This window comes from Vidua chalybeata, chromosome 2 (genome assembly GCF_026979565.1).
Source record: "Vidua chalybeata isolate OUT-0048 chromosome 2, bVidCha1 merged haplotype, whole genome shotgun sequence".
Classification (NCBI taxonomy): Eukaryota; Metazoa; Chordata; class Aves; order Passeriformes; family Viduidae; genus Vidua; species Vidua chalybeata.
In genome coordinates this window covers 23,613,604-23,630,869 of record NC_071531.1, presented here as the reverse complement: position 1 = coordinate 23,630,869, position 17,266 = coordinate 23,613,604, and the positions used below count along the sequence as shown (strand labels likewise).

Genomic DNA, 17,266 nt, shown 5'->3' with positions numbered 1-17,266 from the left:
GTGTTAAATGGATAGATTTAATCTTTAGAAATGAAAGTCTAAATATTATTAAGACAAATACAGATATGATACACATTTACCTACAGTTCTTAATGCATGGCAAATAGTAGAGAATACAATCCCTCTACTTCTAGGATCACAATTGCATCAAAAGAAAAAAAATATTACATATTTTAATTTGACAAAATCTAGAGACTCTTTACTTTCCTAAAATTTAACTGTTTCCTGAAGTAATTAAAGTAGTTTACTCTCCTTCATGAGAGCAAAAGCTCATTAAGCCCTTGCCAACTGAAAAGTTGTATTAATTCTTTTCTAATGCAAGCAGTCATTTAAAAACCCACTAAAGATAGCACCATTTCTAACCTATCCCATGTTATTGATAATTTCTCAGACAGGACTCTTCCTATCCTTCCATGCTAAGGAGCATCACTCCAAATTCAACAACTACAGATATTTTCTAGTTTTCCCTGTTCCTAAAAAAACATAGGATACAGACTCCTGGCTAGTTTAGAGCAGAATTTCAGACTGTTTCCTGCAGAAATTTCTCAAATGAAAGAGCTAAAAGAGATTCGTCTTTAAGTCTGCTCTCTTGTCTTTGAATTGTAACTATTGTGGGAAGTTCCACTGTAGTAAACAGTGAAACAACAGGAGTGCTTTTGTAAATCTGCCCTGGGTCATTGAAGAAACTCAAGGTCATGGTGGACAATGAAATTATCAGCATAAAGACTTCTGTTTGTTCATTTTCATCTGGAAGATTGAAATTAATCTGTTAATCTGATCAGTTTGTGTGTATGTCTTAGTGCACAAACTATAAAGCAAAGGTTTAGCTTATGGATAATGAAAACCTGAATAATTTTGGCTAGGCTTACATCAAAATTATTCAGGCAGAAAGAAGTATCTGTGTTCTTTTATGCACTTCTGTTGAACATCTAGAAGCAAGCAATACTCTTGGCAAGACTGTAAGCTAAACGCTCCCCTCTTTTCCTACAATTACAGGAGGATTCCTCCTTAAAGGGTTGCAAGCATTCACTTTTCTGACCAGCAGTGCTTATTTCCATCAAATCACATCAGTCAGCAACATCAGAAACTGCATGACATGAAAACAAAATGTAAGCCAAGTGCAAAACTTGTGGTATCCACTGACTGGATAGGGAACTGAGCACTCCACAGGATTCCAAAGCTGAAGTTCTTTCACAGATTGACTCATATCATTTACATATGGATGCATTGATTGATCTCATGTGATCAAGCCATTCCTCTGAAACACATCCAAATAAAAAACAGAGGAGCATGCCTTCTTCTGCCAAGATAGAGATGCAGTTTCTTTGAATCAAACTTGGCTTAAATCAAACCAGTATCTTGCTCCTTTGTTATGCTTCAAATTCACAGTAAATTATTTTTAATGGAAATGCTCCCCTCCCCCCTCCCTTGATCCTAAAGTAGCTTTTTCTTAAATAGCTAAATATTTCTGGAATATGTGTTTCCCAAATGCATGCAACAGAAAATAAACCCCTTTGTATCACAAAAAAATCCAAACAAAACAAAAACCAAACCAAACACAAAGAACAACCTAAAAAAAATTAAGTCTTAAACATTCAAATCTGGGATGTGCTAGATTTATAAGCAATAGATAATTGTCTCCTTTTGCATTCTTCCTATATACTGAATGAGATTTTCCTCCTGTAGAGAAAACTGTGAAGTGTATCCAAATAATCAGTGCTGATACTCTAATGCATTATCACAAGAAAGGGAATTAACACTGCAGCTGTAAATCTGGCAATTCCTAGCTTTGAATTACAGTTGTTTACTTCGCAACTTGATATTCCTTAGACATTCTTTCTGTTTTTTCAGTCTCCTAGGCTGTGTTTCTTTTGTAACTCGAAGTTTGAGACAAGCACTGGGCAGCACCAACAGTGGTCCCTCCCCTGTTGTCATCCATGAATAGAATTTGAGGGGCTCCAAGCCCTCCCCACAGCCCCTGACCTGCCACCAGTAGCTGGCAGGAAGCAGCTGTTCAATTTGCACAGGAAACAGACAGACTGCAGGGAGTGATCAAGGTGACAAGGTTCCACAGTGCAAATGATAGCACTGTATGGTGAGGGGGAAAAAATGCTGTGGTCTTCAGCTTCATTAAGGTTACAATTTCCAGACCTAAGCACTAATGAAAATTTCAAGACTGCATTCTATTACCTGCTCAAGTTTGGTTGTGGTGTTCACAGTGATATTTTCAGATGCACTGTCTTGAGATTGCTGCTTACATAAGCCTTTAGCTGCATCTTTGAACATGGTATCTTTCTCCAGCAAACTGTCTTGCTTGGCAATCGGCAAAGCCAGGGGATTGCTACAAAGAGAATCAATAAAGCAATTAGACTCCTACTGAAGATGACAGGCAATCAAATGTGGACGGCACAAGCACAGAACTGAGATACAACTCAGGGCTGAAACACAAGCTCCTGGTCCAAGTACTGAAAAGAAATTGGTGAGAAGCAAACTGTTCACATATGCTGGTCTGTTCCCAAAGACACAGAACAACATACTTTGATTTAAAATTCACCTTTATGCAAGTCTTTTCTGAAGCAGAATTGAGCAAGACAAAGAGAATATGCATGAATCTGCTGGTGACAGCACTTGGTTGGCAAATCAATAACCAATTTTGCAACTGAATTTAAAAAGCACAGTTAAACTACACAACACTATTTTGAAAAATAGTACGTTTAAACGTAACAAGACATATATTGCCATTGCAGTTATTAAAATGAAATTCCATCACTTTTTATCTTACTTTTAATCCAGCAATATGCAAGATAAATTTTATGACCAGAAGCATCTCTGAAATTGTGCTAAGGTAAAAATAACCAAGCAAACAAGTAAGCAAATAGCAGGCTCCTGAAATTACTCAAGCAGCGTTTAGTAGTCTTCATCCACATAAAAGTTTAAACTATTCTTATACAAATGGACTTGTTTTCCCTACTGGCGGTTCAGACAATATGACACGTGTGGAAAATGGCAATGCCAAAATCTTGGATCATTTTTCAGAGTTGTACATCCAAGGAATTAGCAAGGAATCAGCTGTAGGAGTTGAGAATACAAATATATTAAAAAATAATAGCCTGCATTCTGACAGTGCAAATGAGGCAATCTCATGGAGTGTACATCAGCTCCTTGCCAAAATGCATACATAATTTCTTTGAAAGCAAATGTGAACTCAATAGACTCAATATGGGAATGTCGAAATAGTGTGTTCCACTATGGAATAAAGCCCAAACTTAGTTAAAATAAATCTCATATTTACTCTAAGTTACTTGAGTTTAATCATGATTATAAAAAAAAAACCAACATGATTATACTGTTAACTCAAATGAATACTCACAGCTAACACTGAGAGCAATGTGGGGCAAGAGCTGCTCTTGGAAACAGAACTGAAATACACACATAATTTTAGAAATAAAGTATAAAACACCTTCTAGACAGAATTAATTGAAAAACAAGACAAAGTAGTTTCCCACTGTATAAAAGATAGACAAACAAAACTTTTCATAAAACTGTAAGTCTGCAAATATTGAAAGAATTAGTTTAAACATTTTATAATGAAATACAAATGTTTTTTGCCTCAATATGTTTTACTTCAGATATTTAAATGTAAAATATCTAGAGGAATATAGGTGAAAATAAAAATTTCTATTTACTGCTTACATTTACCACGGATAATTGTGTGACAAACTTATCAAATGTCACAAGGACAAAAGATGTACCCTCATTTTTTTCAGTATGAACTGCAAAGCAGAACTTGGCAATTAGAATAAGACATGTTAGTGATTAGACTGTAGAAGAAATTAAACACCTGTGACACAAACATAAATGACAAATATTAATTCACATTTTACCCAGACTCAGAATTGAGCAAAACATAATTAAATATGAAGATTTCTTTCTAAGTAGGCCTTTGCTACTATGCAAAACTGTGCACATTTCTCTAATTACAGACAAAGAAAGATTTTAAGAAAGTGTAAGCAAAATTCAATGTGATGTTTCTTTTAAATTGTGAAGATCTAGTGTTTTTTTGCTGTGAAGTTGAACCTTACCCATTCAGTCTTGCCCTTTTGTGGTAACTACACAACACACATTAGAAACACTTCTTAAAATTCAGCTATAAACTCCTCACAACGAAATAAACCTCTCAGGTGTCACAAAAGGAGAAGTAGGTTGTAAATCACTGAAAGTGTGGGGAAAAATGAGGGCCTACTGTTTTGACAGATGCATTTTGAACTTAAGAGGATAATAATAACCTAATTTGAAAGGCACCTTTCATGTACTGATATACACAAGAATAGCCTTTAAATTACACATATTTATGTGATATTAATATAATTCATGTGATGGAAAGGATGACAAATAATTCATATTAAAACAAAAATGTGAATGATTCTGTGGAAGAAAAGACATATTAAAATTACTCCAACAATTCATTCTAACTCAGGTTCAAGAAGATAGTATGAAAAATAAACTGAAATAAAATGTTTCCAGAAAACACTGGCTCTTTAGAGAAGTATTTCTACTAGTCACAAGATTAAGTCAAGCAATGCCTCTGAAAGCTCAACTATAGAACAGTGCAAGGGAAGATTTTATGTTAATGTAGGCAAGTAGATTAGCATAAACTGTCTTCTTTTATGAAAATTAATGGATAATTAATAAATAATTAACCACAAAGGAAGACTTATGCCAAAATAATGTTGCACAGTAGACAAGAAGAAGTGTTATCTAGGGTAATATTTGAATGTGGTAGGACTTTCTATCTGCCTATCTGACTAGAAAAAATACTGAATGTTATATGGAGGAAATTTTAATTTTTATGCAAAGAAGCCTTCATGTATGGAATTAATTTGAAATAGTGTGTATTTTTATTGGACCTTTTTTAGATAAAGTGAGAAGGTTTTCTGTAAATTGCCATCCTCTACCATGTCATTTTAAAAGGAAAAAAAAGGAAATAATATGAAACATAAGAGCTGACAATCAAATAATTGGAAGTTTTATCATCAATACTGGAAGCACTTGGGCACTTTCTAAGTTGATAAGAGAATTATATCAAGGCAAAATCTGCAGTAATATTTTCATGGGCCCTTCGAGCTTATGGCTCTTGTTGGAGGAAATTTCTGTAATCCTTCACAGGCAATTCTGAGATGCTTCAAACAATTTCTAAGCCAGCTGACACAGGTAAAGTGCATAATCTTTGAAATTTCAGTCTAAAAAACTTCTTAAAGTTACATAAAAGAAACTTCAGAATAGATTAAACATTAGAAGAGTGTTTGAAAACACTAGAATAATTAAAAGGCACTACTACATAAATGGTTACATAGAAAATAAGAATTGAAACGTAAGAAAAATTGAATCTCTTTTCTGTTTTGCTGCCTTGAACACATCTATTTTAATTTTATTTCACATTCTTGTTCTGACTTTGAAACACATAATTACTATAATTAATATTTACTTAAATATGCATCAGAAAATGTACAATGTTATTAAGTTAACATTACTTTGAGAATAAGTTCTTAATCTTTTATTATTTATCACTACTTAGATGACTGCACTATCTGTGCTCTACAGGCAGATGTACTGGAGTCGAAGTACAGTGATCATTGTGACCACAGCATGATCCTAAAGCCACTTTTAAACAGATATGGCCAATGTAATGTTCTGAACTGTAAACTATGTCAATTAATGTATTCTCAGCTGGTATTTTTGCCAGTGGAGTAATAAATTTTCTTTTGAATGTATCGTCAGAATTAAGACTGGCAAAACTTTCCAGCATAGAGCTTAGGTTTGCTGCAATGGTCAACCTTCAAATAACTCCATGACATTACTAAAATTCTGTCCTTCAGCTAATTTACTTGGTCAATTATAGCCAAGGAACTGTGGTGGAGCAGGTATGGCCTCAAAGGTGCTGCAGCTTGTGAAGGGCCTGTGTAAAGCACAAGAAAATAGCAAGACAAGAGGAGTAACAAAGAGGAATAACAGCAACCCCGCCCTGTGCTACCCACACCTCACTGATGAGATTGAGTGCAATGCAGAAAGCCAGGTTTGCTTTCAAATATACTGACTACTAAATTTTGTTTCCTCTCCTGCTTTTTAATTAATCTCTTCACAGTGTTCTTCCAGAAATCAATGCTGTAATTTAAATTTCAACCAGCAAACCTAGATTTGCTGACAAAACACATCTATTTATAATTGCTTGTTCATCATCTTTGAGTCTGCTTTTGAATACTGTTTTCTTCTGAGAAATGGCCACAAATCAATATGGCCACAACAAAGAGTTACTACGAACTATTGTAAAGACTACAAAAAGATTAAGAACTTTCCACCTCAGATTACTTTCTTACATCTAGAGAGTTGATGAAGAATGGATGCAATATATATAATAAAGCAAAGGTACATGTGGATCATTGTGGCAAGCACATTTCTCTCTCTCTCAGGATTTTTCATAGAGGTGCACAGAGAGAAAGAAAGAGAAAACAATTTCTATTTCTGCTCCTTGTTTTTCCTATGTGGAATGTGTTTGGAGAATTGTTTACCTGGGGTGATTGCTTGACTGGATTCTGGTGAGGATTGTTTGAGCCTGATGGCCAATAAAATCCACCTGTGTCTGGACTCTCGCAAACAGGGTCACAAGTTGTTAGTTAGATATGGTAGTTAGAAAAGTAGGTATGTAGTTTTAGTATCTTCCTTTATATAGTATATTAATGTATTATAGCATAGTTATAATAAAGAAATCATTCAGCCTTCTGAACTGGAGTTGGACATTGTCATTTCTTCCCACTGGGTTCGCCTGCATTTTACAATAGATCATTATTGACTACTCCTCTTCAGCACTAAAAAATTGGTTTGGTACACAAAAATAGCACAGATATTTATCTTCAAACTAACATAGTATACATCTCTCTACAGATTCTTAACAGAGCATAAAGGATGAAACTCTTTGTTTTCAACATTAGCCATTGGAAAAACAAAAATGTTGAAACCAGGCATCTAGGCTGCCTCTCTGCCAGGAAGCATGGAGCCACTCTGGAGGATAATTCATTATATCCTAAGAATATGTCTACTATCATTTGGAATAATACCTCTCTGCAAAGGTTTTGGGTTTCACAATTATAAGCATGATACTGTAAAGCTGAGATAACTAACTTTGAGATGACACCTGATTTTCAGCCACTTTAAGGTTAGAGGATTTATAAGTAACATGGAACTCTGTGTGGTATGGTTCACCAACAGTTTTCCATATTCAGTAGTGATAGCTGAGACATGCATGAGCAAAATACATCAATAATTTAGCCTTCCAAGAATGCTCCCATCTCCGAATAGCTGGCTGGCCAGCTGATACTTCACTGCACTGACAGCAGAACTGATAGATAGGTACTGCAGAGCTCTGGCTGAGGAAGTCTCTAAACCTAAGAGACTCTCAAATTCTCAAGAACATGCCAAAGTGGCATTACTTCAAGCTTACTGTATCCTAATAATGGCCCCCTGGCTATGTGCAAAGGATCACTGCCAAAGTCTGTGCACAGAGCTGAACAGGGCTTTGGCTTTGCCTCATGCTATATTCTCATGCAAGCACCGCTAACTAGATGCAGTCCCACACTGGGATACATTGGCAATAGCAGCTAAACTTATCCAATTCCACACATATATCAATTTTCTATGTTTTTCTCTTCAGTGGGCTTTGCTTTTTCAAAACTTCCAGTGAAGGCTTTTACACATGGCGGGTTGCGTTATTGTCATATAAAGAGTCACTATATGGAAAACTCTCAAAAAATAGCTATCCTAATCTATGTATTACAGGAAGGAAAGAGTAGAGAAGAAATATTTTCAGACCACTTAAAATATGTGCAGGTCACGTCTTCCAGAGGTTAATGAGTGTTAGCATTAAAACCAGTATGCAGTACAATATGTGCACCGCAGTACAAACTTCTGGAATATAAAATACATGGAAATGCATCATCTAGATACAAGAATGATGACTAAGTTCTCAAAGTCTCTAAAACCTCTATGATTAACTTTTGCTAGGCATCATTACATAAGTACATGTGCGACCTACCATCTAGTATTGCAACATATCAATAATTAATAATAAAAGTTTTAGCTACATTTCAGAATCCAAAGGCTTAGTTTCATGCCTCAAAATTAAAATTTTCCATTTAAAAGACAGTTGAAGGCCACATAAATTTGAGGAGTATGATCTCTTTTCACATAGGCATAGGAATCTTTTTTTAAGGTTGAGAAGGAAATACAAAAGTATCAACATTTACAATTTAAGACAAAAACTGACTCTTCAATACTGAGTTTTAAGTCCTCACTGCTAAATGCTACTTGATTCCACTTGAATTTTAAGCAGTAAAAATCTAAATATAAATTTGTAAATGTAATTTTGACCAGTATAATTTGATCTGCAATCACATATCTGATTTTTCTCTTGTCAGGATTTGTCCTTGATTGTCTCATAGGCAATAATAGTTTTACTTACACTATACCCACCTACAAAAGGATGTTCAAGTCTACAGTATTAACCTCTAATAATTCTGCTAAGGCAAGCCCAAGTAATTTCTGCTGGCAATTGCAATAATATATTTTATTATTCATAATCTATAATTATAAAACTAAGATTGACAAAAAGACATGAGAGATAAAAATGCAAAAGATTATTCAGAAGATTTCAAAAAGGAAAGTTACTTGATCCATCAAATCACACAGAATCACAAAATGGCTGGGGGTGGAAGTGACTTCCTAGAGGGCACCTGGTCCATTCATCCTGCTCAGACAGGGACGTGTAAAGACAGTTACCCAGGACCATGTCCAGGTGGGATTTAAATATCTCCAAGTACACACAGCTAGGATTCACTGATTGACAGATATGGTTCAAAGGATAATTTGGCTGCAGGGAATTGTTCCATAAGCACTTACTTACAGTTTATTAGAAATTGTGGGCAAATCATGGATGATCTCTTCATATGGCTCTTCTTGAGATAAAGTAGAAACAGCTAAAGGGTCTTTCTTTTTTTCTTCCCAAACAATTTCAGCCTTCAGAAGCATTTCCTCAATAAAATCAGAAGCTGCAACATCTAAGACATTGGAACACCAAGGTATGAGACAAGAAAATGGTGCAGAAAAGCTCCTTTGAATTAAAATCTCTACATCAGATTAAGACTAAACATGTGGCTAGACAACACAAAAGGAATTGCTCAGATATCAAACATAAAATAATATTTGAAATTACTAGGAAAACAAAGGCAAAGTAAATTCAGTACAAACTTAAGCTGTCATATGCAAAACCTCAAAACTATTCTTTCTGTGTAGCAAACCAAAATATTCAATAATTTACAGGACTTCAGGAAAAACCATGCAACCCTTTTCAACACTTTATTTCTGTGAAAACATGCACCTAAAACCTTTTAAAATGTTTTACATTTCTACAAACTAAATTTATATGTTTTATACATACAGAAGTGCTGAAAACAATTCTGTTTGCAGACCAGAAAGACAGTTAACTGTGTTAAATACCTACTAAAATTGGTTATTTAACTGTATTGTTAGATTATCTAAGTTTAGTTCACAGCCCTTTTTACAAATAAAAACTCTATCTAACCACAAACAACTCTTCTAAGGTTAAGTGTCATGAAGTTCCCTGTATTTGTAGGCACTTGAAGCAGAACATGTTTTGCTTTATTATGCAAGGGAAGTTTCACCCACAATCTGACAGGAAGTTTCTATTATCTACATTACTGAGTTCTTCATTTTATCCTAGGCATATAATGTTGAACAACTGTGTGTTTCTTCTTTTCCACACTGCTAGCTAGCATTACTGACATTAGCTCTGCTTTGGTCTCTGCGTTAGACCAGCTGATCTGAAGTCCCTTCCAACCTAACAGACTCTACAATTCTATTACCTTTAGAGCCAGTGTTTCAGCTCCCTGTTGCTATCTGGTTTAAGAATGTGCCTTCTGCAGTAAACAATAGCAGCTACATTTCAAAACTAGGTGTTGAATTTGTTTTCAGATAATAGCTATAGAAATTCAACTCAAGAGGCCTTGTACTACAAGCAGTTGAGACAGAAAGGAACTCAGTGAGAAAACACCAAAAATGTGTAAATGCAGCTACCACCAAGGCAGGGAAGAACTCTCAAGTAAGAAACAGCTAAAAATAAACAGGGAATTAAACAAGTGGAAGGACATGCTGTCATTCCATATGATATCCTGCATTACCATGACCAGCAGTTTTCAGCAATGTATGTAAGAATGTACGGACATGTACGTGTATATAACTCTACACACTAAATAAGCTATAGCTAAGAAAGAAGGAAGGAAAGAAAACAGTGTCACAAAAGCTAATACATACACAATGTACATGGATTTTCACCTACCTGAAGGCTTTTCATTATTGCAGTTAAGAAGATTGGGGTTTGCCTGGTGCATCAAAAGCAGCTTCACAAGATTGGTCTAAAATGGGCAAAACCAGAGGTATTTGAAATGGGAGAAGTAGGACAGGTGCCTGTCACTCAGTTTATTCCTTCCTTCCTGCACTATCTGAAATAATGTGATAAACCACAGGCAGTACCTCCCAACCCCCACCTTCTTCAGCTACTAAAAACATTTCTATAAATCACAAGTGGCAGAGTAAAATTCAATTCTCCTGCAATTTCAGGATACCCTTGGCAAAACTCCACCCCCAAATCACCTTCCATGCACACATGTGTAAACAAATTCACAAAGGAACAAACCTACCACTCATCACCACCTGTTAAGACTTAGATCACAAATATTTCTTCATGCCTAACTAATCCAACAACTGTGTGCCAGCACTGTCAAAGGCGTCTGACTCACAGCCACCATGACAGAAGTAAATCTGTTCTCAGTCAGTAGTAGAAATTGGCACATTTATCTTATGTTCACCAAAATCATCTAATCTATTACTAAAGATAAAAATTATAGCACAGTAGGAGAGGGTAGAGTATCATATAATGACAAAGTCTAAAACCTATTTTTCAATTCCTTCAAGGAACTGTTTTTAGTGAGTTCTTCTATGGCTGCACCAAAGTCTCTAGAGACACTTTCCCATCAAAGGCTGTAGCAATGTCTATCCTGATAAACTGGTCAGAAATGGGTGAAAGGCTGCATAAGGAACAAAAAATACTTTCAGAATATGAATGTAGAGCCCAACTAAATGGCAGAACTATATGCATTTTTGAATATATGTTAAAGCAAATAGACAGGAGAGACAAGGATGAGCACAGGGGGGAAAATGCTGTGAAGGAAAGAAAGGATTTTTCAGAGAAGAAGAACACATCTAGAGATAAATGAGACCTGACCTGGAAGTCAGTTAAGGAAAAGGATAGTCATTTGGCATAAATGCAAGTAATAAATAAATAAATAGGAAAGAAATCATTGTAATAAAAACAAAAATCAATTTGGATTCAGTACACAGGAGGAAAATTACTAGAAAACACCATGATAATGAGGAATCCATTAAAACCCAAGCTTCAAAGCATAGAAAACCAGGAAAATATTGTTGCAAATTTCTATAAAATAAAAAGGTCTTGCTCTCCTCAGATTTCTAATGCTGGCTTTCTTTTCTTGCAGTAACAGCAGAAAATTCAGCAAACTCCAAGAAGTGGGGAAGCCATAAAAGGTTTATTTCCAAATCCAATTATCCCTGCTTTCCACTGAGAAATTACAACACATTTAAAAATATACACATATATGTCTTTATTCGGAAAAAATGAACATTCTTAGTTATGGAGCTATTGAATAATCTCTGAAAAGTGGTAGTAGTTGTATTAAAGGAAGGAGGCTTTAAATGCATTTTCAGTTTAGTAATAATACACAGCTTTTTGGGTTATCAAAGGTTTGGATTCATATCACAAGAAATACCATGCTCCAATATCAGTGCTTCCTGCTGCCAATGAAATATCTCCTGCTGGGATTCCTTGATGCATGCCACCAAGACTAAGGTATTTGGGTCACCGACAATTTCAGTAACCTGATTTTGGATACACAACTCTCTTGTGTCAGAATTTAACTCATTCACTAGTGTTTTAGAAGGAGTATTTTAAAATACAATTTAGATTGTAATGTAAAAATACATATCTTCAGAACCATGTCTAACAAAAGAAATATTTGAAGAATAACTACAGCAAATTACCACTAAGCAGAGTTACAAATAACATACATATGGCCAGGTCAAGAAATAACAAGTTACCTAATGAATTGTTGTAGAACCTATGAATAAAATTTGTGTGCATATATATATATATATATATATATTTTCCTGTTTTCCCAGTGTAGACTTTGCCTATTCATGTAAATTTTAAAAAATAGAGTGTCATGACTCACTGTGCAGAAAATGCCACAGTAATTGTAGTTATTTAAAATATCTGCTTATAAAATATCATTTGTCTTGCTTCTCCTTTTACACCCTTAACTATTTATTCAGTACCTTTAAAAAGAACACCAGGAAACATCTCAGACCTTAATTTTCTCCTTTTAGATCTTATCTCTGAATATCCTCCTTCCCAAAATACAAAATTAATTACCTTTTCTGTATTCATAAAGCATGGCTATCTCTCTTTTCCTGGTATTCTGCTCAAATTGCAATATTTCTATATTTCTGTGACATCTCTTACTGGATATCTTATCCTCTGTTTGTTGAGAATGCTACTGCAAAGAATATTTTCCTCTCTCACGCTTTAATCTGAAAGTCCCACCTTTCAGGTTCCCCTGGCTCCTTCTTTTCTCCCCAGGCCAGAAGATCCTTGCCCTCATTTTCAAAGGACTTCAGAGATTCTCCACCATTTATGTATTCCCATTCATGCACCATTCTGGCTTCAGTTCCCACTGCACATGGGACTGAGACTTTGGCCATCACATTTTAAGATACCTATTTCTGTACTTTTTTGAGGCTGCTCCTTATACTAATGAGGAAGCCTTGAAAATATTGGTGAAGCTAGAATGTGAACATCCATTCACCACCTGTTCTGATGTGATGCTTGCCGAAGAGACACAGTTGATTCCACCACTCAGATGAACTGAAAAATGGCCCAATGGCTGGGCCCAGAGGCTGCTGATGAGTGGCCAGCAGACTAGGTGGAGGCCAGTAACCAGCACCCCAGGGAACAGTAATGGGGCCTGTTTCACATCCCCGTTAAAGATCTGGTTGATGGGGCAAAGTTCTCTGTTGGCACTAAATGTGGGGAGTGGCTGATATGCAAGAGGGTTGTGCTGCCATCCTGAGGGACCTCAACAGACCAGAGAAATGGGCAGATAAGAACCTCATGAAGCTCAACATGGCCAAGTGCAAAAGAACAACTCCAGGCACCAGTACATGCTGAGGGCTACCCAACTGGAAAGGAGCTTTGCAGAAAAGGATCTGGGGTTTCTGGTAAATATCTTGCTGCACATGAGTGAGCAATGTGTTTTAGCTAGGCAGGAAGCAAATGGTTCCCTGAACAGCATTTAGGAAGAGTGTTGCCCATACTTGACCTGTGGTGAACCTTCCTCACTACTCAGCACAGATGAGGTCACACCTGCAGTTCTGGGCCCATTTCTGAACTTCTTAATACAAAAGTGACATGGAAGAGTCTAGCAAAAGGCCATTAAGATAATTAAGAGACTGGAGCACCTCACATATGAGGAAAAACCGGAAGAGCTGGAATTATCCAACCTGAAGAAACAAAGGTTCAGGGGAATCTTATCCATGTGGGTAAATACCTGAAGGGAGGGTATAAAGATGACAGAGACAAGCTCTTTTCAGTGGTGCCTAGTGACAGGGCAGTAGGGTACTGAGGCATCTCCCTTGCACAGATGGATTGAGGGAGTTGGGCCTGTTCAGTCTGGAGATGAGAAGACTGGGAGGGGACCACATCAATCTCTGTCAGTATCTGAAGGGAGGGTGTCAAGAGGATGGAGCCAGGCTCTGCTCCATGGTTCTGAGCAACAAGACAAGAAGCAATGGGCAGAAAATTATTCACAAGAAGTTTCACCTGAACATGAGGAATAACTTCTTTAAATTCAGGTGACCATGCACTGGAAGCAATCACTCACAGTGGTTATGGAGTTTTCCTCACTGGAGATATTCAAGAACTGTCTGGACATAATCCTGTGCCCTGTGTTCTGGGATGATCCTGCTTGAGCAGGGGGGTTGAACCATATGATGCACTGTGGTCCCTTCCAATCTTATCCCTTCTGTGATATACAATTTCCCTGTACTGAAAAAGAGGCTAAGTTTTACCATGCATTAAATGCTATCTAAAAAAAAAAAAAAAAAAAAAAAAAAACCCACAAAAACAAAACAAACAAACAAAAAACCCAACAAACAAACAAGCAAACAAAATAAAAACAAAATAAAACAAAAAAAATGCTGAGTTTCATAAAACAAAGGCTCAGGAGCACGATTGTTGGCAAGATTGCAAGGCCTCTTGCCACAGACATGTAACTGCAGTGACAGAGAAGGAAATATGGGACATGAAGGTGTAACAGAGATTCCTGAAGAATCTCCCCATGCACTTGAGCCTGCCAAGGCATCTCCAAACTGCTCTCAAACCATGCTATTTTTTACTAGTAATTAATTAGCTGTAGAGAAGAAGCAGTATTCCTGAGAAGTGTCTTCCTTCCTCTCTTGTCTGGTCAGATATTTTCCTCTGAAGCCATGGACATTAGATGTGTATGAGCACCTGCAAAGGATAAACTGCTGGCTCTGCCTGAGCTTTTAGCTCTTATTATCCAAGTAGTAATCCCAGAGCCACTAACTCAGATCATTTATTCTCTTTTCTTTATCATCAGAGGGATACCTGCTTAAGACCTAAATTCAGAAAGCTTTCAGGAGGTTCTTTGCAGGAGGTTTTATGCAAATGTCCTCATGTGCTGTTTTGCACAGCAATGAATATGCATGTTCCAATTTGTATGAATCCCCAACAGTAAATTCCTTCAGTCTTTCATCTTCTTCCCTACCATCATCAAAATTTCTCTCCACTTCTCCACTCCACTCTGTCTGTTTCAACATTGGACATATTCTGTAATATCTAAGGGACCTGGTTCACCATCAACCTTTTGGCTCCTAACGTCCTTCTCCATTTTTAATTCCCCAGACACTTTTTCATATCCACTCCTCAGTTCTCTCAGGCTGAGTCCTCAGCACCTTCTTCTGGCAATTTTGTTCTACCTGCTGACACTTCTCATTTTAGCACCGGATATTGTCCCATCATTTTTACTGGATATGGTCCCCATCATGTGCTCATCCACAGTGAGACAGATGTACAATAAGAAACTAGTGGAACAGCAATCTTAAATCAAAATCAGTATTATTTTTGTCCATCAGTCTCACACTATTGTGTGAAATACAGTAAAATCACCAAACATATCTAAGGTATATGTTCACAAAACACAGCAAAACCTCTAGACAGAACACAAGAAATATCACTGATTACACCATTATAATCTGCAGTCTTCACCACTGAGTAAGATGACCTATCTCTGCACTCATAAGGACCAGTTTTCTATTGCTCATATAAGTAAAATTTAACTGACTGAGTTAAAAAAAAGTGCATGTTTACTTGTGTGATTTTTGTTAGGCAGTTTGCTAGGACTGCTGCCTGTGAATGCTTATGATTTTTCAGGGTTTTTGTTTTGTTTTGTTTTTTGGGGTTTTGTTTGTTTGTTTGTTTTTTGTTTTTGTTTGTTTGTCTTTTTCTTTATTAATTAGACAGAAAAATAAAGCAACCAAAAATGAAGCACTTCTGGTAGCCAGCTGTGGAAAAATATTTTACTTGTCCTTGTGAGCTCCAGTGATTGTATGATTTGAAGACTTTTATTAGGTAGAAGATGAATTCCATAGCCTGAGAATATTTTTTTGTTGTTGTTGTCTGCTTGGAAAATCATCAAAACTTAGCCATGTTTCAAAACTTTGAAAAAAATCAGCTACCCAATGCTTGTAAAACAGTTTTTTTTTATTCTAATGGATAAATCAGGGAGCCCTCTTTTGCTAGTACAGCCTACTTTAGGTCTACATGTTAACAGAACCAGCAACAGCTGCTTTATTTGAATATACAGTTGGATGTTCAAAAGATTTGCAATAAAAAGAATAAAAAATCAGTTTCCATTTTTATTAGTACTGTTATTGTAATTACTAAGCTTCTTTGACAGAAGTTCTGTAGTTTAATGCTAACCATATATTCCATAGATCGAATAAATAAGATCAGATAAGTCATGGAACAATATAACTCTTTAGAATAACACTGGAGACTATTTAACTAATTAAATAGGGTGATAATAGGCACTTTACCAAGCATCAAGGACATAAAAAAGAAAAATATAGGTTAGGAACCTTACTCCTGGGGAGTGAAACAAATTCCAAGACAGAGACTCCCAACATTAGGGAGTAAGGTAACTATTAAGCCATTAGAGTTTTGTGAGCTGAGCTTCTAAAATCATGTATTTGTTCTCCATTACATAATAGTATGCCTTAGATAACTGTGTGTCCCTTACAGAAAAAAATTCATAGGTAAAGCCCTAAAAAAGAGCAATAGTGTTCAAAAGGCTAAATAGTATTTCCTCTGCAATTGCAAATCTGATCCACGGTACCACTCTAAACACAGGAAATTATGTCTGAAACTAATTACAGATCTCCATTCTTAATACAATATAGATTAGGAAGATTTTTTAATTTTCTATTTGAGTGCAGAGAAAAGGGGACCAAAACCAACTGTGGTCAGCAAAGTGGAACAGATCAGGAAAAGTAGGTTGTGGGAATAAGACTAGCAGCAGGTAGAAAGCATTGAGGGGGAGCATGTGGAATGGAAGAAGGCATAGATAAAAAGCTGGAATCTGGAACTAACAGCATGAAATAAATGAAGTGAAAGGGAAGAAGAGAAATGTGGCAAGGAGCCAGGATGTAGGTAGAGTCAGACTAATCAGAAAAATGAAAGAAGAAAGTGACATGTGAGGAAAAAACCACTGAGATTGAACAAGGGAGATCAGGACTGTAAGCAAGTGGGACAGAAGGGCAGGAAGGTTGGCATGGAGTCAAAGTAGAAAAAAAATGAAAGCTTGGATGAGAACCGGGAAAAGAAGGAGGGGCAGAAGCTGACTGTGCAAGGCATCATGATTCAGAGAAAACGTGTCAGGAAAGGACATGAAGCCAGGCAAATGAATCGGACAATAAGGCAATGGAATAAGGACAAGAATGGAACAGACTGGAGGCAATGGGACAAATCAGGCTATGTGTGGGAGGA

At 36.4% G+C, this 17,266-nt stretch overlaps 1 protein-coding gene across 1 annotated transcript in view; it reads right to left on the bottom strand.

Annotated features, from left to right (window-relative positions):
• MYO16 (myosin XVI) overlaps positions 1 to 17,266 on the bottom strand; it is a 353,672-nt gene that overhangs the window by 165,755 nt on the left and 170,651 nt on the right. Inside the window, exons 8-10 of the mRNA XM_053935810.1 lie at positions 10,406 to 10,481; positions 8,954 to 9,107; positions 2,191 to 2,341 (exon numbers count right to left, since the gene is read on the bottom strand). Coding sequence (XP_053791785.1) covers positions 2,191 to 2,341; positions 8,954 to 9,107; positions 10,406 to 10,481 — 381 coding nt within the window. The remainder of the gene's footprint in view (positions 1 to 2,190; positions 2,342 to 8,953; positions 9,108 to 10,405; positions 10,482 to 17,266) is intronic.